At 41.9% G+C, this 24,800-nt stretch overlaps 1 protein-coding gene across 3 annotated transcripts in view; it reads right to left on the reverse strand.

Moving 5' to 3' along the window:
* Positions 1 to 22,249, reverse strand: part of CARD11 (caspase recruitment domain family member 11) — a 44,933-nt gene extending 22,684 nt beyond the window's left edge. Inside the window, exons 1-3 of one of the 3 annotated variants that reach the window (XM_038151445.1) lie at positions 21,919 to 22,249; positions 1,192 to 1,404; positions 477 to 614 (exon numbers count right to left, since the gene is read on the reverse strand). In XM_038151445.1, coding sequence (XP_038007373.1) covers positions 477 to 614; positions 1,192 to 1,404; positions 21,919 to 21,931 — 364 coding nt within the window. In that variant the 5' untranslated portion in view covers positions 21,932 to 22,249. Of the gene's footprint in view, positions 1 to 476; positions 615 to 1,191; positions 1,405 to 10,340; positions 11,943 to 21,918 lie in introns of those variants that run through there. The other 2 variants (XM_038151443.1, XM_038151444.1) reach the window with 2 other exon arrangements.
* Between the last annotated feature and the right edge of the window lie 2,551 nt (positions 22,250 to 24,800).

The following is a 24,800-nucleotide window of genomic DNA, read 5'->3' on the forward strand; positions in this document are numbered from 1 at the left end:
CTAACTGGAAACAGTACAAATATTACACAGTACACTGGTATCAGTATCACAATACACAGACATGCAGCTTGTCTGGAGAGAAGATGAAGCCTTTACAATTGTCTTGTTTCAGCTGAGCCTGTGGAAATAGCACAACCGTTGTACAACGAATCTGTGCAAGTACAATTAATCTAAATGCTTCAAATGTGCTGCACATGTGAAAGCTGTCAGTGTAATTTAGTCCACTGTTCCAATATAGCTTCTCTTGAGAATTCTGGTAATGCCTATCATTCCATTTGAAGCCCTTCAGCTTCATTCAGACAGCTGGGATGTCCCTTTGCTTTATACATCACCTACCACATTTTGCTTTGAAGGGGACTGAAAAGCATTCTACACCAAGATTAGCTTTTATTTCCTCTTCTTGCCTGAAAAAAACCAAGCCAGTCTTCCAGAGAGTCCTTACTTCAACAAACTCCTTTGTGATTGATTCTACTCACCAACAATAGTGGAAAATCTCCGTGTAGGCTCTTTTCCTGTCACCAGTTTGTAGAGTTCAGGGTAGTAAAACTCCAGGCTCTCTAGGAACACCACGTAGCCCCTCTGGCCCTTGGTGTGGAGGATGTCCAGCAGCCGGCCTGGGTACAGACAGCAGAGGTGACACATCAGCCCCATGAGCAGCACGAGCAAATATCACATCCCTGATGTTCCTGAGCTCAGGAACGAGCTGTGCAAAATCCAGCTGATTAACTGAGTTCAGCTGAACCCATAAAGTAATGCCAGCAATTCTGTATGTTTGTGCTGATCGTTATTCTGAGGGAGTGTGGGCAAATTGGTCTCTGGAACAGAAATTTCAAAGTGCGGTGCAGCCTTTACCAGGCAGGGATGGCAGATCTTCCAGTGACAAATCAGAAAGTACTGCAAGACAGCTGAAAAGCTGCTCCTGGAATGGCACTGACTGCTGCTTGTGTTAACTGAAATATTTGCCAAGGCTTTGATGGGAATTTGAACCCCACGAGCTCCAGTCTGCACAGCACTGGAAAGAGTCTTTGTTCTCAGAATAGCAGCAGAATCCCCCTATACTTTAAACCTCCTGTAAATAAGATAAAAGAGTTTCTTTCTGATAATCTGTAACTTGATTCAGGCTCTCTCCAGACTTACTAGAGCAAAGCTTTCAGACAGAGATGCAGATGGAGCCACTGATCAGATAATTACCTGCTCTGTTAATTTTGGAGGGCAGCATGAGTGAGTTGAGCACCTCATCCTCATCCTGCTCGTCGATGACTTTGCACTGCCGTAAGTAGGGGGTCAGTTTGGCTGGGTTGATGTAGCGGCTCAGCATGTGCCGGTTGCACTCCACATTCTCCCACAAAGCCTCCTCCTCATCTTTCAGGGTCTCCAGGCAGTCATCCATCTCTGGCTCTGCTCCTGAGCAAGGGACACAAGTGGCAAATGAACTCCAAGCAGGACAGCTGCAATCCTGGTACTTTTTTGTACTTCCATGTCATATGGGATGAGCTCAGAACCACTTTTGACTAATGCTGAATTTGCCCAATATTGAGGCTGTTTGAAGTGCAGCCTGTCCACAGCTCGTCTGGGAAATGACAGTTCCCAGAAGTGCTATCTGGAGTCTGTGAACTGCTGCTCATCGCTCTCCAGTGATGAATCTGCAGTCAGCCAACTCCACCGAGCTCTTTACAAGTCAGAGGACGCCTCTGCTCCAGAGAGGCAATGGCAAAGGGCACGGTGCAAGGCAAGAAGGGAATGAACCTGCAGGGCTCAGAGCGAAGACAAATACTGGCTGCAGGCAATGAAGGCTTTCATCCTCACCTCCTTTGCTCCTGCAAGCTGTACTGATGTGAACCTGCACAGATGTGATGAGCCAGCACCTGTAAGTGGCTGCACACAAGAATAGTTAAGGCAGGTCTGTGTCTGCAGCTGTGGATGCACTGAGGGCTGTGAGTGCAGGTACCTGGGAGCTCAGACCTTGCCTTTCCCTGCAGGAGGGGGCAGGTAACAGCACTGTGTCACTGCAGTCTGAAAATGTTCTTGACTCATGCAAATGTTGTCACACGGTTTCTGAGTGCTTGTGAAGCAATTTCCTGCCAGCTCCTAATTTGTACCCAGCTCATTAGAGAAGGTTACATGGCAGGCTACAGCGAGGCAAGAAAACTCGTCCTGAAGTTAAAAGTAAAGAAACTTTGTAAAAAAACAAACAAACAAACACCTTTCATTCTTTATTTTGTGATAAATATTAACCTTTCAACTAGTACTATTTTTGCATTCTAGCTTTCATAGGGCCTTGTGATCCAGGTGGCATGTGGAACATGAGCTTTTATTTCAAGTACAGCGACCCTGGTGGAAGAAGAATATGCAGTTCTTGTACCCTACGAGACGAGAGCTCTGCTTTATGAGGCTTTGCTGGTAATCAGTAACTAAAGACCTCAAAAGCAACATGCTGTTTTTCTCAGCTTCCAGCTTTAGGAACTGGGGAGCAGCCTGTGTTACACCGAGCATCCCTGAGCAAAAACAGCTCATGAACTGCATAGCCAAGGGGTATTAATTCCTCATTTTGAAAACTAAAGCCAAAAGTGCTAATCTGCTAAATAATGTGTTTGTCAGTGTTCTCATATAATGAAATACAGAATATTCCTACAAAAACAATGAATGCTCTCTGCTTGATGCTTTTAGAAGCTTCTCCAATTTGTCAAAAGTCCTAGTCTGGGTTTCAATATCTCTATGAGAAAAATTTGGATGGTTTTTCACAGTATGGACAAGTTAAGGGAGTACTGGCAGGGGCTTTGTTCTCCTGTGCTCCAGCAGAATTTTCTCTGCAGTTTCACATCCCAGGAGCCACTTATTCCACATTTGCTTTGATGCTTGCATGGGGATTACATATTCTGGGGGAGACAGCAGTCCCCAGAGGGCCAGGAAGACCAGGGCAGTTCAATGGGATGCAAAATCATGAGGCAAGGCTGTAGCTAGGGGCAAAATCTTCCTGATCTTATGAACTTCACACTGGTTGGGTGAAATTCTCCCTGAATGTCAGTATTTATGTGTAGCAAAAATGAGACTGAAGCAACGAGCACAATAAAGGTAAAACAATAGAGAAAAATCTTTACAAAGCAGGTTGTAGTGGGAGGAATGCTAAAGGTGAAAGAGCTTCATCTGAAGTCTTCACACATTCTCATGAACCTTACTCTCCACCATTATTCTGGAAGTAACTGTATTTCACTTCAAAGGTGAACTTAACAAATGCTACATAATTGGAGAAGCTGGACTTTGGGGAGTAGAAGGCGGTGAAGCAGAAGGTCACACAGTGCCTCAGTCAGCTCACAGCCACAGCATCCACTGCAGCTGGAAAAAGGAAAGTCACAGGCCCTTTAATTTCTGGGAGCGTACCAGGGAGCTCAGGGATGGATCTCAGAGTGCAAAAGAAGCACTTGCCTGAATTTCATAAAATGCAAGATATCTTGTAATCTGCTGCGCTGAACCAGAAATTATTGCACACTGTCAGCAGTTCCCTCAGGACATTAGTAAGGGATTTCTCCACTAAATGATTCAAAGAAGAGTTCACTCATCAGCGTAATTCTCAACATGAACACTCTTTTTTTTTTTACCTGACATTAAAAAAAATCTTTATCAAATAGTCCCTTGTGTATGGGCATAATACATCCATACTGTTATTTTGGGGACATAATGTTTAATGGGAAATTAATAAGTATATTGGATGAGTGGCTAAGAATTTTTAAAAGATTTCTGGCAGCAAACTCCTGCTAAACACAGCCCATTATGAGGTTCAAGCCCTGAGAAATAACATTTAGTGGAGTGGTCCTTCACTGCCATGTAGGAATGTCACACTCTCCCTTTTGTTTCCTTCTTTGGAATTCCACCTTGGAAATGCCCTGCAGAATCACAGCTCAGCTCTGGCCTAACAGCCTGGGCTGCCCATCAGCTCCCGGGGATGTGTCCCAGGGATCACTCCTCCCCTCCCTGGAGCTTGAGGCTTTGCCTTTGTTGTGAGGCTTTGGCCAGGCTGCTCTGAGAGCACAACCCCCACGGAGCTGTTGCAGAGAAAATAGCAATGTTCAGCTGATATTAGTGCAGAACCCCTCCTACTAAGCAAATAATTATTTGATTTAGTATTTAATATAGTGTTCAATAGGAAACAAAATGCTTGCCATTGGTTGAAATTTTGGTGTGCTGGTCAAAAACCCAGATGTAACAACTGAAACTCAGTGGGACACTAATAAAGGTCTTGTATTACTGGCTTTAATTTTAGAAGTTTTTTAGCAGTACATGCATTTTATAGGCATTTTACAGCCCTTGTTCCCTGCTTCTGTCCTTCCTTCCTATGATGATATTGCAGAAAAGTTGGTTTTCACTTATAAAATTAAAAATGACAGATTTAAAATGTTTTCAGACGTGTAATCACTTATTTAATCTGATCTTTATTACCATTATCTAATTTGTGATTCCAACACCTCTTGAGCAGTAAACTAACACATCCAGGAGTTGTGATATGTCATAGAAATACTGTGGCATCCGTTACAAATCACAGGTGTGAACTCACAGACTTGGACTGACTTCAACAGACATTAAGCAAAAAGAAATCAGAAATCACCACAGCAGTTAAAAAATTGCTCTCCTGCTGCTCCTTTCAGTAGTTAGTATACAAAATAGCTTTTAACTGCAGGAAAGCTTAATCCAGTCATAATCTCAGCTAGTTCCATCTATTTCAAAGGTCTCTGTAGATGCAGACAAATAAAAGAGAGAATCCCTTTTTACATTAAAAGGAACACTCTGCTCCCCTTGTCTCCTTTTCTCTCTCAGGGACTATCCTTCTGCTGGCTGTTACACACAAATGAATCGTTCTGGATGTTTGCTGGTTTTTCTGTGGTGTATTTTTCAGCTGAACAAATCACCTTGCAGTTAAAGCTGCTCTCTGTTCTCACTCAGACTCCACACTCTCATATGTCAGTGACACTCTCCACTGATCAAGGGAATAAAGCCTGCAGGCTTCAGACCCAGGGGTTCTATAAAGTGCTCATCATCAGGTCACATCTAAAGCTTCATTTTTGTTTTTTGTGCTTTGTTTGATGATGGTGCAGAAATTAACCCTTCAGCTGTTTAATTATTTGCATCCCCGTGCTCTCAATTCCTGCAAGCCTGTCAATACTCAGGAACTGCCATGTAGCAAATGCAGCTTTCAGCTCAGGTTTCTGATTTCCTGATATTCTCTTTGTGAAATATGAAAAAAGGGTTTTCTCTTTGTATTGAGAAGCAGAAAAAAGTTTATTTTGGAAGAGGTAATCTATTATTTTATATATCTATCTATTGTTATGTTTTGGATTTCTGTATTTGCCACAGATGTTTGCAGACTGGCAGTATTTAAAAAGAAACCACAGTACACAAAATGTTTTGCATATTATAAGTTAATAAGAACAGAATTTTATGTTAAATGCTGAGTATGAAAGAATTACATATAAATCACCATATTTTAAACCAAAAATAAAGATGAAAACAACACTCTAAAATTGTGTATATAATTATTCTCAGCATTTTGAGGGTGTTGTTCTACATTCTCTTTCTCTGCACATCTCCAGAGTCTGTGGGGCAATGTCTTTTCTCCCTGCAGTGTGTACAGCACCTCACATGACAAAGTGTAACAACTGGGTGATTTTCTCAAAAGCTGCTTGTCTGGATATGTGCAGATTTGCAATATCAGAGAACCACAAAACCACAAAGGGATTTAGAGCTATTTTTACTTTTAGAGGAAAGTCACAGTTTAAAGTGTGATAAGGAAATTATATTCCTTTGCTTAAGGACAGGAGGGCTCCGTGTGCCCTCCAGGCTTTCTGAAATGCTGAATACCAGTAGTTTCCAATTATGTCGGCTGCTCTCTGGATGCTCTGTGGCACTGAAAACCACTTTTAAAAGGTTTAAACATTGATAAAGATGACAAAATTTGCTTACCTATCCCTGCAATTTTTTCGATACAGATGTCTAAATCCAGACTCCCAAAGGAAACGAGGCAGTGTCTTCATCTGCCTTTAAGAATTTGCACTTTATATCCTTCCTTTCTCCCTCAGTGTCCCCATCTGAAAACAAGGCTGGCATTGGGTATGTTTGTGACAAGGTAGGACTTGTTAATTAGTGACTGCAAAGCACAAGGAACCACTGAGATGGAAAGCCCTGAGAAAAATATTTATTATTAGTGCAGATTTATTACTTCAGACTCTGCAGACCTCAGAACACTTTCTGAAGGCAGCAGCTCTGCTGGCTGGGCTGGGTTGTATTTCTGTTTTGGGTCATAGTGAACCACATGAAAAGAACCATTCTGTGTATCTCAGAACCCCTTCTTTATACAAGAGATTCAACCATCTTACTTATTTCTCCAAAATAGAAAAGAAAAAAAATAGAATAAAAGATACCAAAGTAATAGAAGAGCAAGAAGCTTTAAACACAAAATAGGATTATTTTTGCACAAAAAATGTCTTACTCAATTCAATTGAGTCAATCTTCCCATTCCACACAGCCTACAAAAGAAACCCCAAACACCAGCAGGCTACAGGGAGGTAAAGCTAGATCTTCAGCAGCGAACATGAGTAGTACTCCCATTTTCTGAACAGAAGAGAGGGAGAAGGAAGCAAAACAAATTCCCTGACCGGTTCAGAAAGCTCTGGAAGCATCTTCATCTGGCTTCTGAAGAGAGAAAGAAAATTCCCTTCATTTTTGTAACTATAAGCTCAAAACCCAAGTGAAACAAAAAGAAATGAAGAATTCTATCATGTTACTCTCCCTTCTTTACTTCAGTACTTCTGTACTGTGATTCAGTACTTCTCCCTCCTGAAAACCCGAACAAACCAAGTAATTGAATAAATCAGAGATTTATCTCTAATCACTATTCCTGTCCTAACAGAAGGGGTCAGAAGAATTAATACTCTGGGAACTCTCTTTAATTATCGCTTTCTGTCTTTATTTACTTTCCTAAGAACAGATCCATATAAAACCCCATCTCAGAAAAAAGAAGGGTAGCTCATACATAAAGCACAGATCAATTATTGGTGTTGTCAGTCAGGACACTGAACAGTTTGCTTAGAACCATCTAAACCTGAAAACACCATGTGCAACAAAGATAGACAAGTTTTCAATGCTGCAGGATAACATTGCCCAAGAGCTGAACAATGAATGAACTGAATTCCACGCTTACTACATTGAGCTTTTGTGTGTTTTGAAATTGCAAATGAAATTCTATACAATTGCTATTGCTTTCTGGAGGAAAACACCATTTACATATTAGGAACATTGTTTTGCCCAATGCAATATTGTTGCAAAGACCCCAATCAATGCAGCAATGCTCCTTAGGATCCTGTAATGATTTCTGTTTCAGAAAAGGCTGAGATTGGAGCTTTCCCACCTCACACCCCACCTGCTGGCAGTATCTGCTCTACCTCTTCCTCAAGTCTGGCAGCTTTAGAGCCCCTGAGCTCCCATCACCTGATCTCTCAGGAAGGAAATGACTCATTTTGCTCAATGGCCAAGTGAGAGCAGGTTGTGCTGCCTCCAACATGCTACAGGCAGCATCCAATCAGCTTTGGTGGTAGCACACACATTATTGATCATAAACAAAGACAATGGAAAAATCCTCCTCTGCAAATAGCTGAAACGATGTTTTGACAACTGTCAGTTCTCCGTGTGTCACTATTTCCTACAAACAATTAACCTGCTTCCAGCTCTGGCAGTAGCACACCATTTCAACACTACTGAGAGAGGAGCAAATTTTAGGGGTGGATACATCTCACCATTTTGAATTAGGCATGAATTTAGAATCCAGTTCTTCTCTAGTGAATGGAAAAAGCTCTTTTCAAAACTCTTCATTCCACCATTTTGTACTTCCACCTTAGAATGTTCTCCAAAGATTGGTTTCCAGCCCCCCCAAATCACTTGGGTTCCCTCTGGGGTCCATGGAGAGGGATTTGTCCACTTGATGCCAATATCTACACAGGTGATTAGATGGGTATTATTCTGTTTTCACATATTTGAGAATCTGATATTGAGGTTTCAGAAACTGTCATACTCCCTTCATTGAATGCTAGTATGTGTAAAAGTAAATGAGAGATCTGAACAATGAGAGATGCAGGGGAAAAAAGTGAAGAGGGGAGAGAAAAACGAGAATTGAGGGTGAAAAATGGTGAGGTTAGGGGAAAAGGAAATATTAAATACGGAACAGGAAAACAAAAAGAAAGTTAGAGAAAGAGGAACTCAACAGAATGAAAGTGAGGAGCAAAAGTGAGACAGAGATAAGAATAGGAAAGGCCTTACTAAAGGCAAAGGCAAGGAATGTGGGAATAAATAGGGAAGGATCTATGGCAGATCCTGAAACATTAGGAATCAGTGTTACTTCTGAGCATGCAAATCAAGATAATGGCAGAGTAATTAAAATAAATAATTTACCACAGGACTTCAGTGCATCTATTTTAAAGGATTTGCAAAGTAGCAGTGGAGAGCTGGGTGCCTGACATTTAATAAATGCTTTCATCTACACATGCTCCGTCTTGTTCTGCATGGTGATGAGGAGGGCAGCAGAAATCGCTGTGCTAACGTAGTACAAATATGTTTCTATAGCTGCCCTTCGGTTCTGGAGCATCAGCTACTGACACAAGCATTTCCTTTCAACTAATGTGTGCTAAAAGCCAAGATCTAAGAAAGAAGCTGCCGAGGCTCATGAGAATGCTGGTCCAACAAAGCCTCAGAAGTCATTACTAGGTACCAGGTTAATTTTTTCTTTAGACTGACTCACTTTGTTTTTACAATTGATAATGAGATTCTTGCCAGCACAGGAGGAGGTGGAGGCACAGCTGGGGGCAAGTCCTGTGTGTTTAGGAGGAGCCTTGAATTAAAAATTCAAGTTGCTCAAAGATGCAAATGGTTTGATGACAGTAGGTTAGGTCCCAGTAAATGTGTGCTCGAATTACAAAACCCAGCACAGTCTTTGGTGCAGAGAGCCAGTGTTTGTGAGGAACCTCCACAGGCTGAGCTATACAGAAACCTGGTAAGGACAAAGGTTCATTAACTGGTACATATGAAACCCGAACAACCCTGGCACAGACAGATTCTTATCAGTGCTGTTAACATTTTACTTCTATTAATACAAGTCACATCAGGAAGGGAGAAAGAATTGTAGCTCTGCCAAACAAAACTCCTACTTAGTCTGTTTCTTGAAAAAATTGTCACTTTCTACAAACTCTTACATTACAGAAGTTTAAAAAAATAACAGAGAGAAGAACACTTTCCATCTAGTCAGATAATGACCCTCTGTAGGTGATACTCTCATCTCCAGGCAGTCACAGGATAACACAGAATGCATTCGAGGAGAGGACTGCACTCACTTGAACAATCTCCAAATTCGGAAACAACTGACAGTAAATGTGTAGGACATTCTTCAAACAGAAAAGGTCACACTCGATTCTTGAATACTGTCAGATAATCTCACTGTAATTCACCATGGACCAGGAAAGTTTGAAAATAGTATTTCATATAGTAGGCTTTATAACATGGTAGGAAAATAAGACAGAAACATATATGGAGAATCATAGAATCATGGAATCTTCTGAGTTGGAAGGGTCCCACAAGGGTCAGCCAGTCCACTTCCTGGCCCTGCACAGACACCCCAACAATCCCACCCTGTGCAGCCCTGGGAACATTGTCCAAAGCTCCTGCAGCCCTGGCAGCCTTGGGGCCATGACCATGCCCTGGGGAGCCTGGTCAGTGCCTGACCAACACCTGGGCAAAGAACCTTTTCCTGATGCCCAATTTAAACCTCCCCTGACACAGCTCCAGCAGTTAAAAATCCCACAGCTAGTAAAAACACACAAAATATAAAGAAAGAATACATAAGAAGCCAACTCTGATAACCATCCTTTTAAGATCAACCTTGACAAACTGCTCCAAACACATGAAAAACAACCCCCATGCAAACTGTTTACTGCTTTACAAGAGCAGCATGCACTGATTGTGATGAGAATATTATTTAGTTAAATATCTTAAATACTCTGCAAAGGTATAACAGCTCCCATTCATCTCTGTGAAAACTTACCCATTTGTGTTCAGCTTCTAATTTCCAACAATATGTCCTGTTGGATCAAACACTGGCCAGTCTCCCAGAGGTGATGACTCCCATGGTTCACACATACATTTTGCTCATTTTATGTAAATGCATAGGTTATGTAGATAGAGCAGGTATCTACACCTTATTACTTTCTGTGACCTCTTTGTAATCATTACTTTAAAATAGACTCTAATTTAAAAGAGCAGGCTGCTCTCCTGTAGCTCCACTGCAGCTGGAACAATGTCATACATACCTTACACAACCAACACCTCACTGCAAGAGGTGAGCTCCACTCCTAGCCACAGTCTGCCACAGTCCTGGTTGCTCTACTCATTGGCCAAATCCTTGCACCTTGCTCAGAGCTGCAGGAATATCTCAGCCAGCAGCACAGAACACCCACACAGGACAACTGGATGCCATTTGATGAGAAAAAGCCTACAATAAATCACAGCAGCCTGGTCTAGGAAGGGTAAACCCTCACCAGGAGTCAAAAGCAGCTTGATATTTTACTCCTGGTACATGGAAATGGTTGTGCTTGTTTTATGAATAGATCTTCCCTGCTTGTGCTTTCTGGTCACCTCCTCTTGCTCTGCGCCCTCTCTTTTTTCACCAGTGTCGTGGGACTGTGACATGCAGCTCCGGAAACCTCCACCCACCACCCTCCCTCTCAGACTTACAGCCTATATATAGCAGGCAGAGAGGTGCTGGGGGCTGCCTTACTTCCCTTTTCTTCTGAACAGAGCTTGTGGGCAACTTTCAAATGTGACACCGCTGCTGAGGGAAGTCTTAGAGGAAGTGCTCTCACAGCCACGGGGAGCTGGGGGCTCTGAATGGAACAGCAAGGGCCTGAGCAGGACCTCAAACAGGTCCTTTCTTCCTGCAGAGATCCCAGCTGGCTTTTCTTAGCCATCCCCTGTCACCAAAGGCCTGCAATTAGGAGCAGGAAAGCAATCTCTGCAGAACAGAGAGACAACTCGCTCTCCGTCTTGCAGAAGGGCTCCTGTGAGTCACTTCTGTAGCAATCTAAAGGAAAAATGGTCTGTTTGTACATTGTCTGTCCATTATTTCTGTAGTGGTAATGTCTCCATGACCTTGTCTTGCTGTCTTGGGGAAGAGATAATGCCAAATACTTGGCAATTCTATATTTTCTATGTTCAAAGCACTGCAAGGAGGAATTAAGCATCTTCTGTTGCTCTCTCCATAACTAAGCCCATTGCTCTGATGATAGGGAATAAAATACTGTAAAGCTTTCATGTGGAAAATTTATCCCCAAAGAACTAACTAACCATGGGAAGAGACTAAACTCTGGTCTCATCAGGCAACTCTGTCCGGTTCAGTTCATGGTTAATCTGTATTTTTTTTTCAAAGACCAAAGATACAAAGTACTAAAATAGCAATAAATCTGACTATTTGTTTTCACCTAGTGTGGTTCTTGACCATGAGTCAAGCTAGAAGAAGTATGAGAATTGTATTGAATTCTCTGCTGACTGTGGAAATAAATATTTGTGAAAATAACAACCGTAAAGTGATGCCAGAATCACATTCCATCTGTGAGCATCCCAGCCTTTAAGGATGGGCAGCTGCTGTTAAAACATCATCTACAAAAACAAGATTTGCAGGATTATTTGCACCCAAACCCTGATTTTTAGATATTTAACAGTACAAAGGGTGGTAACCAATGCAAAATCAGGGGAAGTTTGTTTTATTCTTTAACTTATTCTTCTAACTTGGTTTTATTCTTCTAACTTGAAGCACAACAATTCCTTAGCACAGGCTGACACCAAAATCATTTGCAGAATGTGCAAAAAAGGCTTTGTTTTAAACGCAGCGTTGCATTTGTGGCTGAGGTGAGGTTACACACAAGATGAGCACAAGCAAACGGCTCCCACGCGTGAGGATTGATTTCCCCTATTTCTCATTCCTGCTCTAGGGCACAGCTCATAATTAGGGTCAGATTTTCTAAGAGCACAGGTGGTATTTAGGCATCAAAATAAATGGCCAGATTTTTGCCAGCCTTGCCTCAGAGTGTGGGATAAGGTGGTGTTCTGAATCACAGGGCTGCTGGGCGTTAAGCACTTTTTAAAATCAGGGTTTCTGTACACACTTAAATTAAAGTTGAATGCTTTCAAAAAATCTTCTCACAACTGGAACATTCTTCAAACTCTAGGTATTGGAAAAATGGGCCTTTAAAGCTTTGTGAGGTGCTAATTTTTACATGAATAGGGAACTGCTCCCTATAGCACCTATAAATCTGGCTGGCAGCAGTATTTAAGTAGTTCTGGTTCTCTAGTGTTGTATAAACTCTGCAGCCGTGCACATTCCATGGGGAAGAGGGCAGATGCTGTGTGCCAGTGCTTACCTGTGTTAATTCTAAGCTGTGAAATAAATATTTTGCTAGCTAACAGGTGATGACAAACACTGCAGATGCATCCATCTCTTTTCAGCATATTGTCTCCAGCCACAACTGAGATTTTAAGAATTAAATGGAATTTTAAGCTTTGAACCCTCTGAAACATAATAAAAGAAGGGTTCTTTCTACATGACTTTCTATGAGGAACCAAAACAAATTTATTTTTCTTATGCTCAAAAGCTAATTCAGTGTAGAAACTGTATGAGGTTTTAGATTAGACTCTCCTTTCATCATTAGTTGCTCTATTTATCTTTTTTTTCAAAGCCGGTGAGTTCAGCCTTGCAGAATCCATGCTGCTGACTCAGCTAACTGAGCCAAAACTCATAAAAATCTATTTAAAAAAGGTCCAATGATTTTATTTTCTAATCGTAAATATGAAATTTAATTAGCATCTCATTGCTAACGAAGTCACCATGGAAGACAAGACTGAGGAATTAGGCACAGGAGTGGAACATCAAGCATAAGACAAAGCAACTCTTATAGAGGAGCCAGTTTAACTCCTGCTTTTCTCCACTAATGTTTCAGAATTTTTAAGAATGATGGGCTGTTTTCACAGGTTTCCTTCTCTGACAGTGAGGCCCTTCTATCCTCTCTGTGGCAGTAATGACTCCATCGTGATACCCCATCATGCGAAATACCAAGTAACAACTGATAAGGTTCACTCTGGATTAGAAAAGGAAGCAAGGCAGAGCAAGTTGGATCTGAATTCAAAATCCTGTTTTGTCATAAGCTACTCAGGTCAGCAAGTGTTTCAAATCCTGTAAAAGCAATAGACTCATCAAATGAGAAAAGAACTCTCATTATTCTCCAGGGTACTGCAAACATCAGAAAGATTAAAGGAATGTTTTTAAATGAAGCATATAGAGAATTAAAAAAGCCTCTTCAAGTAGGAATGTGTCCAGCCTTTTCATTACTAGCAATTTTAGAAGCCATGTCCCAGGCTGACATCAGCACTGAGGTCAGCATTATTGGGTGGAATTTTGTCAACTGGGAGTGTCCTCTGCCACCTTCTCCCTCCTGAGAGGTCGGGAGCTCTTGCTCTGGCTTCACCCTCCCAGGTGGGAGTTCCATGAGTACCTGTCCCTGCAGAGCAGCACAGCCACCTGAGCTGAAGGCTGGGACAAGTGCCCTCCTGGTGCCTCCCTGGGTGCCTCGGTGGGGGAGCACAGAGCACAGAACATCATAGGAGAGGGGACCACATGGGCAAACGCTGTGGGACAGCTCTGCAAGGGCTGGGGAACTGCAGTAACCACAAAGCTGCATGTGCTTTCTCCCCACACTCACACTGAAATTGTTCACAGCAATCAGTGTGGGAGGAAGTGTTTACAGGACCTTTCCTGAGAGCGACTAATCATTAATAATTCCTGGATTGCTAGAAGAGCTTCAGCAGTAACTGTGTGAGTGGGCAAGTCCCTTGGGTGCTCTCAATGACAACATTCTCTGGGGTAAAAAGCAGTTGATTAGCGGTGGTCCTGGTTACTTACATACATCAGGACAGTTTCATATCACTTACACAATCAGTCACTTGTAATAGCCAAGAGCCACACCCAGACTTGTTATCACCAAGACTGACTGGGGTATCACTGCCCATTTTATCAGCAGTGCTGGGGCTGAGGTCAGTGGTGGAGTTGAGGTGAACTGAGCCAGGACCAACAGCTTTCTTCAAACAACTGAGGCACAGTCCCTGCTATCTTCAGTGGAGCGATGATGGAAGTCTCTGTAAATGAGACTTATCCCAGTTCAAATTCCTGAAATAACTCTGTTTCTTTCTAGTATTTATGATGCCATTTATTCTAGCAAGGAAAAAAGAAGGAATGAAACTTTCTCATTCCACAGTTAGAGGGTTGAAATAGATAATTCTGGTAAAGTATATTTTTAAAGAACAGGGCAAGTTTAAAGCAATGGCCATATGCTCCTTTTGGATTCTTATATGCAAACTTTTAGCACTTAGCAAAAAATGTTGCTGTTCCTTTTCAGGACAGAATGGTCCAGCTGGCGGCTCAGAATCCACATTCAACCATTCACTGGTTTTTCTCCGGAGGAAATAGGGATTACTGGTTTGGGCAGCAGAGGCTTTTCAGTTTCTCTTGGGCTTGTGTAAGGCCAAATTAAAGGTAGAGCAAATTTCTGGTCTGAGGTTACAGAGTTTGCTGCCTCCACATGAGGAGCGATGAGAGGTGGGCAGGAACCACTTCTAGACACAGACAACATATTGCAGAATGCCAGGATGTGGCATTGCCCAGCCCACAGAAGCTGGTGCTCTGAGCTGCCACCCAGCACAGCAACCCGAATAACCTGGATTACTACAGCCAGCTCTGTGTGTGCAGCATTCTTCGCATGAGAAAAGAACTGGAAGACTATCCCAAATGAAAATCTGACTTTGTTTAGTGAGTTTAGAGCTTGCTAAAGCCCAGTGGCCTGTCTGTTTCCAGGCAGGTTTGTTTTCATTTGCTGTGCTTTGCGCATTGCTTCACCTCCCCCTGTCACAAACTGGAGGTGAGCAATGCTTTCAGCTCTAACATCTGCTGGACACAGAGGAGTTTGCCAGATGCCTTCTCTCACTTGATGGGACTCCCGTGCATGGGCTGGGAATCAGAATCAGAGGGGAGGAGGAAAGGAGATATTAAACAAGACAAGTGAGGGGAGTCCGACTAACAGGTCAGGCTGAGGGGAGGAAGGACTTAGGATGTTCTGTGAGGACCAAAGGAGCAGTAACAAACCACCCTCAGCCTTTTCTCATGCTCTTTCCTCACCATATTTGAATGTTCAAATAATCCTTTCTACTGTTCAGTGCCTTTGTGCAGACTCTACTTGAAGTGCTGACAGCATTGGCTATTTAACAGCCAAAATTTCTAAATGCATTCAAGATCTCTAATACTATCCTGCTCAAGTAGCTTTGGATTTCTGCACTATTATCATGTTGCAATGATGCAGTTGCAATGAGTTTACATTTTTCTGCATTGCAGCATATACTACAAGGTATCAGGAGCTTGTCACTGAATCCACAGCCTTCAAAGGGGCATTCAAATTCTGATCACTTCTGCTTCAGACCAAGCATTTTCCAGTTGCTCCTTGCAGGTGGAATATTCTTCCTGATATTGTATTCTCACATAGCTTCTAAGGCCAATCTGGAGGCAGCCCCGCTCTCCCAGGTGTGCAGCCTTGCTGGGCAGTGATTCAGTGAAGGTGCTGCTGTCAATAGTGTTTAATCCAGCAAAACTGCCTGGATGCTGCTCTCAGTATGGATATGGATGAGTCACAAAAACACCATTCTGCAGTGTAACACTCCATATGAAAATATTCAAGTATCACTTTTCCTTCAGGCCACAGACTTGCGGATTAAAAAACCCAACAGATTCAGCCTTTCCAGCCTTTCGGGAAATGTAAAATTCCTTCACTTTTTTTTAACAACTGAAGCAAGAGAAAAACACATTGTTTTCCATCCTGACACAAAAGTTTAAACATTTTTTGTTTCATCCTACCCTGGTATCTTTTATGGCATAAATTGCTAAAAAAAGAGAGAATAAAAGACAGAAGGAAATTAAACCTTCTAAAATAAAACTTGCCAGTCTTGGATCTTTCTGAAAAATAAGTATCTGGAAATACAGGAATATGTTATTGGAAGGATGAAGCCCCCACAAAAGATTCTTAAAGAATTACATTTTGGGACTTATCCTGACTTCCTTCAGCAGGAGCTGTGAAGGAAGACTAGCAGTGTAGGAGCAGGGAAGAATCTTACCTTTAGCTTGTTTTTCTTCCCTCAGGAAAAAATCAGCTCAGCAATACTAAAGAAGGTGGGAAAAATTGATGGAATTTTCTATTTTGAGTCACTGCAAATCATTAGTGAAAAGAGTTTGATGATCTCACTAACTACCTCATTATAAACTCCAAAAACCATATGGAATGTAAACTACCTTCACATGGTGCTCAGAGACATGATTTAGTGCTGCACTTGGCAGTGCTGGGTTAACAGTTGGACTCAATGACCTTAAAGGTCTTATCCAACCTAAATAATTCTGTGATTCAGAAAAAGCCAAGCAATGAGATGCAGGAAGCAGATGCTGGATAGACACTGTGACTTGTTCATGAAACTGCCACCAGGGAGGAAAGGTTCTTTTAAACACAGACTCCGTGCACTGGACCAGTTTGGTCAGCGAGTACTGCAGGTCACTGGTATTTGCATTGAGTTGTTAAAAGCCAAAAGCCTTCAAATGATCTTACAAATGTGAAAATTTTTCAGTTCATGATCAAAGTTTCAATCACCATTTTCACTGTAGTTTGGAAATGTACTTGGTGTAAAAAGACTTGAAACACTCTTTGGGTGTTTTCCCAGTTTCATGAGGATTCAGAATCCTCAGAGGGAAATATTTGATAGCTGTCTTTATTAATGTTTCAAATCTTGGAAGAACTTAGTTTTGTGCTCAAATGTATTAAACGTATGTAACAACCTATTAAGTACACTCAGACTGATTTCAAGTATGGGCACAGCCAGACTGGAGATGTTTCTACAAGTTTAGAGCTATAAAAATGAAGTGGAAACAATTCTTCAGCTGCTAATGACAACCATATATGTACTGCTACCATACAGCTTCTTCTGCATGCAGATGGAAAAAAAAAATCCTTATCCCACTTTAAACTGAAACCTTATACTAGAATTGAGCATCTCAATTACAACCTGAGGAAAAATTTCCAGCAAACACCCAGTGCTCAGAGGGAATCCTTTCCTTGGCTACACTGAAGCTGATCCCTCCCCTGAACTCCAAAAACCAGGGCTGACTTGGGCAAATACCAAGTACCTGTGTGTAAGGCCAAGCTGGCCTCAGGGACCAGAACAAACACATCCCTTAATGCAACACCAAGTTACTTCACACAGAGAAATTCACTGAGGCAACAATTACTACAAATAACATCACACACAGAGCTGTATATACATTTATCCTTTTGACAAAACCAGAATGTTACAGCATTTCATTTGACATTTCTGATAGATTTCCAGTGAGATTTGGCAAATTTCTCCCTCCTTTTGAGCTGCTAAACAGATTCACTGAAGTAGACAGCATTAGAAAGTAATGGCCCTTCTAGCCCTGAAGATAAAATAGGTTTTGCAGGACTAACATAACAGGAATATTCTCCTCACCACATGTTCAGCACTGGGAGCAGACAGTGAACAACATGTTGCCAGTTTTGGGTGCTATTAGTAATGTGTGTTTGCTTTTTCTATATGAAAGCAGAAAGTTCTTACTTATGGAAGAAGTTTTACAGTGCCTTCTGTGAGTCAGAAGTTTGATAAGAGGATCCATGTTTACCCCTGAAAGAATTTTCTACCAAGGTTGTTGACATAGAAACCAAGAAAGAAAGAAGGATAAATAAGAGAAACCTGCAACTGCCTATTCCAATAAGCACTTTGTCTCTCGTGACCAATGAGTAAAGTAAAAACTTATGAGTTTTGTAAGAATGTATAAAAAGCATGCATGCTATAATAAAGAGTTTGAAACCTTCTGAAAATGGAGTGTGTTGCTCTGTATTGTCTCCGTTTCAACTACAACACTCACCGGTAAAATGTTACATGTAGATCACTAAGCCTGGGAGTCCATGTTGCTCACAAACTACTGCCCTTCCTAGAGCCCAAATATTTGGCAGAAGGTTATGAAGGGACGTGTTTGAAATCAAAGTTCAGAGGAGGCTGTGCTCGACTCAGTCAGTGTGCAAACCTCAGCCAAGGGAATCCACTGCCCAGAGTTGGGACACTCCGTGACAGGGAATCTGGCAGAGCTGCTTTCTGTCTAACTGCACTTTAAACAGCCTGGCACTGCATTCTCCTCCTGCCTGAGAGGAGCAGAAGTGAGAGGGTGATATAGGGAGAGAATACAGACTGAAACAGCAGAGACAACGAAGCTTTTATCACTCATTGGATGTGTGCCACCGACACCAATTATATACATTTGACAGCAACCATTATAATTCCAGAGTCCTTGAACAAATCACAAGCAGAAAGGTTACCTTCCTGAAAATGTTCATTGCCATTAAATAAGTGACCCAGACTAGAGGATGAAGGCAGCACTTAAGAAAAAAATTTGGGGAAAGGGTAGAGATGGAGAATATTATTAGATGTAGACTTGTAAAACCCCATCATTTGTTCTGGAAAAGGAATTGCAGATTCACTGCAGATACTGGATTGTAGTGTTCACTGCAGATACTGGATTACAGTGTTCTGCAAGTGCAAATTCTACAGACAGCAGTGGCAAAACAGACAAGAGACAAAGAATTTTTCTCTCATATCAATGGTGAGAATTGATCAAACTTGGTGGAGTTTATGGTTTTACCCTTCAGTTTGAAAATCACAAGGCATACTTCCATATTTCTTTTAAAGTTTAGATTGCTGTGGAGGCTACTGCCAAAGAAAGCTGCCACAGGTCAAACTCCATCATCAGTTACACAACTTAATGACCATATCTAAGTGAAAGATTTGTATTTCATGAAAGATGCATTTCAATATCAAAGAGAGAGTTGAGCCATCTGCTAACAAGTGGGTAGCTAAGGATCTCTATAAATTTCATCCTCTGTGAGCAATCATCCTATATATCTATCAGATGAAAACTTTTACCAAGCAACTGTACAGAAACCAAGGTCATTTGGTGTATGGCATTCTGGTATCTTCAGCATATCCAGTTACTTGGGATTCACCCTTCAAGAGAAGGTCCAAATTGACTTTAATTGTAAAAGATACAGGCAGTCAGATGGCTCTTCCTTCTCCCCCACATTGAAAGTTTATTAAGAAAGTTTATTACTAAAGTTTATTTAACTCTTAATTAAGAGTTAAATCTAATTGGAAGTAACTATTTGCATAAAAACAGGGAGTCAAACACATGATTCTGAATTTCTATTCTGGGGTTGGCTCTCTTGAAACAGCAATTTCCTGAGGAGGATAGAAAGTTTCCAGGCTCTTTCCTGCTGAAGTTTCTCCTCTGCCAGACATATGATTCACAAAACTGGACACATGCACACACAAAAATAAAATTTCTGTCTCCAGGTCCCCTTGCAAGTGTCACAACACACCTTTGAAAATGTCCATTTTTAACTCAACACACAAACTATATGAAGCAAAAGAAAAAGGAGGGAGGGAGAGAGAAAGAAGAGAAATTGTCTCAGTCAATTTATTTATGGGAGCCTTTACAAAAAGAACCAGTAATAGGGGCAAAAAATACTGATGAAACGAGGCACAAAATCCAAAAGTTTTGTAGAATGACTCAAAGGAATACAAATGCTGTTCCCATCACAAGATGAGTTGCAACAGAGTAAGAAAGAGTCATAATAGACCTGAATGTATAAAATGAGCATCTCTTATTTTATTGTTCTAGGCGCGTGGACTTTTTGCAAGATCCAAAAGGCAAAGATATTTTAATGTACCTGTTTCAGTATTCAGAAGAGAATGCTCACAGCTCAAAGGCCACAGTTTTCTAGCTCTGAATCAGAAAGGATATCTTATAATTGCAAACATAAAAATTTAAGCTCCTTTCACTCATAAGGAGATAGACAATTTCAGAGAGCCAGACAGATTGCTAAGAGAATTCTCCCACATAATAATTCTCTTATTAATTCAGCTGAGTTTAATAAGTGAACCTTATTCAGTTCCCAAAAGACCACACCAGAACATCCATAGAAATAAATCTTCAGTCTCAATAGTCCTGCTCAAGAAGGTGAGGGTAAAAAGCTTCATCAAAGAAATGCACTTATTTGTCATATCTGATTCAAAGCATACAAATTTAAGCAAGGAATAATACCAGATATTGTCCTTGGATGCAGTTTTTAGCCATGTCTGATCTTGGTGACTCACCAGTATGTCTGGTATAAAAGACATGAGCTGTTTCCAGATCCTAGAAGCAAAGTTAACTGCCACTGCAGCATTGGAGATGCTTCTACCTTTGGGACTTGGAGTCCCATAGGAATCAAAAGGACAAAAACTATGCCAGTGTCAGATGAGAAACTCTGCTGTGGGGCAGGAATTCCAGAAGTTTATTAAGTTTAGCAAAAAGATTTACGAACAACTAGAACGAATTTTTACAGTTTTCCAAAGGCATTGTGCAATGTGCTCTCCCATTTTTTCATCTACCTTCAGTCCCATCACTAAGCTCTTTCTCTGCTCTGCTTGCATATTCTGAAGAGGAAAGAGGAGCTGAGAGACTGCAATACTTCCTCTGGTTCCCCCGCAGGCTGGCAGCAGGGATCCTAAGGCAGCAGTGCAAGCCCAGCTGCATCAGCAGTTCCTCTCAGTTTGAATGCAATATGAAGATAAAAACAGACAGAGAAACCTGGTGGAGAGTTGTGGTAAAGAGGTAGGAAGGAGTGGGATGGCAGAAAGAGAAGGGATAGAATACCCAAAGTCAGGGCAGGCTTTATTTGAGAGTGGAGAGGAAGACAAAGGGGTTGCAGGTGTTAGAAAATGCTGTTTCTGAGACAGAAGGAAACAGAGAGACAGGATGACAGTGGTTATTTGTTGTGAATGACTAAATATGAGTCTCAGCATTGGAAGGAAGCTATGGAAGTGTGAAAGTCTCCTTTTTTGGGATGCATCCCCAAAACTTTAAATATGCAAATCCTGCACATGTCCATGGAAGGGAATGCCAGGACTAAGAGACATGTGTATGCAAATGGAGAGGCAGCAGCTCTCACAAAAGGATCTTGCCAGGGCAGCAAACACAGGAGAGAGGGGATGGAGCAGGGAGCAGGAGTGCATGCGTGAAGCTGGAGGAACAACGGGAAAGGGGAACACAAGAGCAAGAAGGAGCTGACAGAGGGGAGGGAGGGAGAGATTAAGAACTTGAGGGAGGATGTACAGTCTATTGCACAGGCACGAAAGAAGGCAGAGGGAAAGGAAAGGAATGAAGAAGGGAAATATTTGTCACACAGAAAATACTCTTGATGGCATAAAAAGGCATAAAAAGATGGTGAAAAAGATAATAAGAAATAGAGATGATTGAGAATAGAAAAAAGGAAGTGAGAAGAACAAATAAAAAGAGGAAGAAAACCAAATAAGAAAGATTTTAGAAGTTAACAGAAAGCATAAATCTCAGTGAAGAGATTTAAAGAAAGGGCTAGAGCACAACACACTAACAGAAATACCCTGGAGACCAGTGCTGATGATCAGTCCTTCATCTCCCCTCTCCAGACCTCCATATGAACTCTTTTTCCCAGTGCACATTTGCACCTCCAGCTACAGCCTCTTTGCTTCCCTCAACCCTGGGCTCCAAGGGTTGTCGCATGCTGAGTACCAGACGTGAGGAGGGCAAAGAAAGCACAAATGGAACCATTTTCAAAGAACCTTTTGAATATCAACGCAAAAAAGGTGAAAGTGGAACTTTCAGTGATCAGAGCTGTGGTAGGCAGCAGGGAGCTGAGCTGCTCTGCCAGCTGCTCTCCTTACCTTGGGTGCTCATGAGTGACCGGCTGTCTGGCTGCAGCTGCTGCAGGCTGCACTCTCTACGTCGCCTCCATGCAGTTGTCAGTGTCTCCCCAGGAGTCCTGGAGAGGTTACTTGTGCTCTGCAGCTGTTGAAAAGTAAAGAAAACACAAGGAGTAAAACACCCCCTAGCCCCGAAAGTACAAAAGTTTCTGGAGAATCAGGAATCAAGGAGGCTGGGGCGTTGGGGGCAGAACGAGCAAAAAGCCACACAGAAAGTAAGAAAAAGTGTGTCAGAGACTGGGAGGGGCGGAGAAGGAAAATGCAAAGATCTGACAGGAAACCAGACTATAAATCTGCTATGGGTTGAAAAAAACACATTCTGCTCCCCAGCAATAGGACCTGTTTGCAAATGACTCTGCAGGCAGGTGACAGCAGAGCCCTGTGGCACCAGGCAAGCAAATCAGGAGGCACTGCTGCCCCTTCCCCAGCAGGAGCAGTGGGCAGAGGTGGCAGCACAAATGCCTGGCTCAGGCACGAGAAGCAGCCTGTCTCCACTGCCTCACTTCCAGCAGCACACACTTCCAGGGCATGTTTTCCTGGGGCACAAGGGAATGTGCTTAATGCTAGCCTGGCTGGTGCTGTGCCTCTCCCAGCACAGGGCAGCAGCCCTGGTGTCTCAGTGCACTTGCTGGTAGAAAGCAGGTGGGAGAGAAAAAAGAATGAAGGAACTGAAGAAAACAGAGTTTCAAGAACAACAGTTCCAGGTAGAAGGAGTTGTGGGTTTTCCCAAGATTTCAAAGGTTTTTCATTAAAGCATCTATTTTATTAATAGCTCATTTTACTAAAAATGTAGTCAACAAGGTTTGCTTTATGCATCAGATTATTTTACAGTTGAAGGATGCTTTAAAGAACATGTTTTCCCAAGGAAGTCTTTGCTGACACAAAGAAGCTGCATATCTTGCATTGCTTCAATGCTGGGTTCCAGGCTTGAGGCCAACATGCAAAGCCAGGCCCTGGTGGGTTTCACAGAGGACATTTACCTCTTGCTGCAACCAGGAGCCTCCCTGCAGCCAAACCCACCAGAGCAAAGTCACCCAGTCCCGGCCCTTGCTGTTCTCCTGCAGGACCAGGAGTCACCATCACTTCTAGAAACATCCTTCAGTGCTCTGCCACGCTGCTGAGGGATCCTGAGCCTGAAGCCCTTGTGTAATGTGCTGGTTCTTGTACAAGGCACAGGTACAGCTCTACTCCTCACACCCGAGGTTTTACCTTTACACCGGGCAGACGTGCACAGGTGAAGCCACACCGGAGTCAGGTCCTGGATGTGTGAGGGACACAGAGAAGAACCCTTAAAGAAAGGATGAGTGTAATAAGGAAGCCAATGTGCAAGGGTGACTGTGAAGGTCACCGGTCCAGGTATAAGTGCAAACACATCAAATTACAGGAACAACAACAGGGGTTTCAGCATAGTCACTCACAGGTTTTGCTGCCTGGAATACCTTCTGCTACCTCATGATTTTTGCAAGGTTCAGTTTTTCTTTGAGAGTGACTAGAAAAAAAAACAACTCTGTATATATGGGCATGGATATGTGTTTATTTCCTGAGACAAAATAACAGAAATAAAATCAGAAGCACTAGAAAAATAAGCATAAACGACCGATGATAGATAATTTAGGAATGTGTGTGGGGGAAAGCATGATGACAGTAGTGGAGAGAGAAAATAAGAAAGGAAAAAGCATTTGGTAGAGAATAAAGAAAAACATAACAAATGGAAAGTAAGTACAAAAGAACAGTGGAAAAACTGTCAAAGGATAGAGCGGCGTCAAAGAGCAGAATAGAGGAAGTGAGGTGATACCGTGAAAAGAAGAAATGTAAAAAAAAATAGAGAAAACACATGGCTCAAAGTCTTGCTACAATAACACATAAAGTGTTCTTACCAAACTGAAAATTTGAAGCCTGCAAAAATTGTAAGGGTGCTCTGCTAAAATCCTCCCTTATTTTTTCACTAATTTCACATGTTTGTAACTGTACCTGGACTGGTGAGGGTCTAAGTTTATCCATAAGGATTATTCAGAAAGGGATTCTGGAAGCAATTCTAGTTCTCTACATTAAGAGCTCAAAGATAAAGGAAGGCAGGAATTTCTGTCTCCTGCTGAGCAATAGCAGAACTTGCTACCCCCCCTACCATTTTTTTCCCCATGAGGACTATATCGTGATGTGTTACTTATATTCTTGTGCAACTTTACCAAAATTCACTGCTGAACAAACTTGGAGCTGCATGGGATAAGGTGCAGGAAAACATCCTGCTTTGAGCAGCCAAAAATCTCTCCATGCAACAACTGCACAGGTGAGGTTCTGCAGTTTCTGACCGGGGGAAAGTCTGTGAAACTTTGGGTGAAAACTGTGAAATAGAGCTATAAGAATCATGGCTTACAATTCTTCCATCAAAACCAATACAAGCCACTTTTGAGTTGAGCTTTCTGCTGCTTTCACAGAGGAAGCTGATTTGTGCATGCAACAGAGGAACCATTTTAAGCACAACCAGAGAAACCAACTCTGCTGGCAGGAGGCTTTGTGGCTTCACTTCAATTTTAAAATCACAGATCTTCCACACATAGTTCCTAACCTGAAAGGAAAAACATGCTAAAAATTCAAATTAAAACTCACAAAGTCTCATTACAGCTTTCTCCTTCTGTCCTTGATTTCTTCAGCAAATAGGGTATCAGGCAGCACACTCTGAAACTGCCCTAAAAGCAAGGGGTTAGGTATCATTTGTTATTTGTTCCTGTTCCTGCTTTTGCTTTGTTTAATGCTGTAGATTACAAACAGATCAAAAACTACAGAAACTATTTTTTTTTCTCTGTGTTTAAAGTGACACCATAGAGATGAAGCAATTATCCAGC

Source organism: Motacilla alba, chromosome 14 (assembly GCF_015832195.1).
Source record: "Motacilla alba alba isolate MOTALB_02 chromosome 14, Motacilla_alba_V1.0_pri, whole genome shotgun sequence".
Lineage (NCBI taxonomy): Eukaryota > Metazoa > Chordata > Aves > Passeriformes > Motacillidae > Motacilla > Motacilla alba.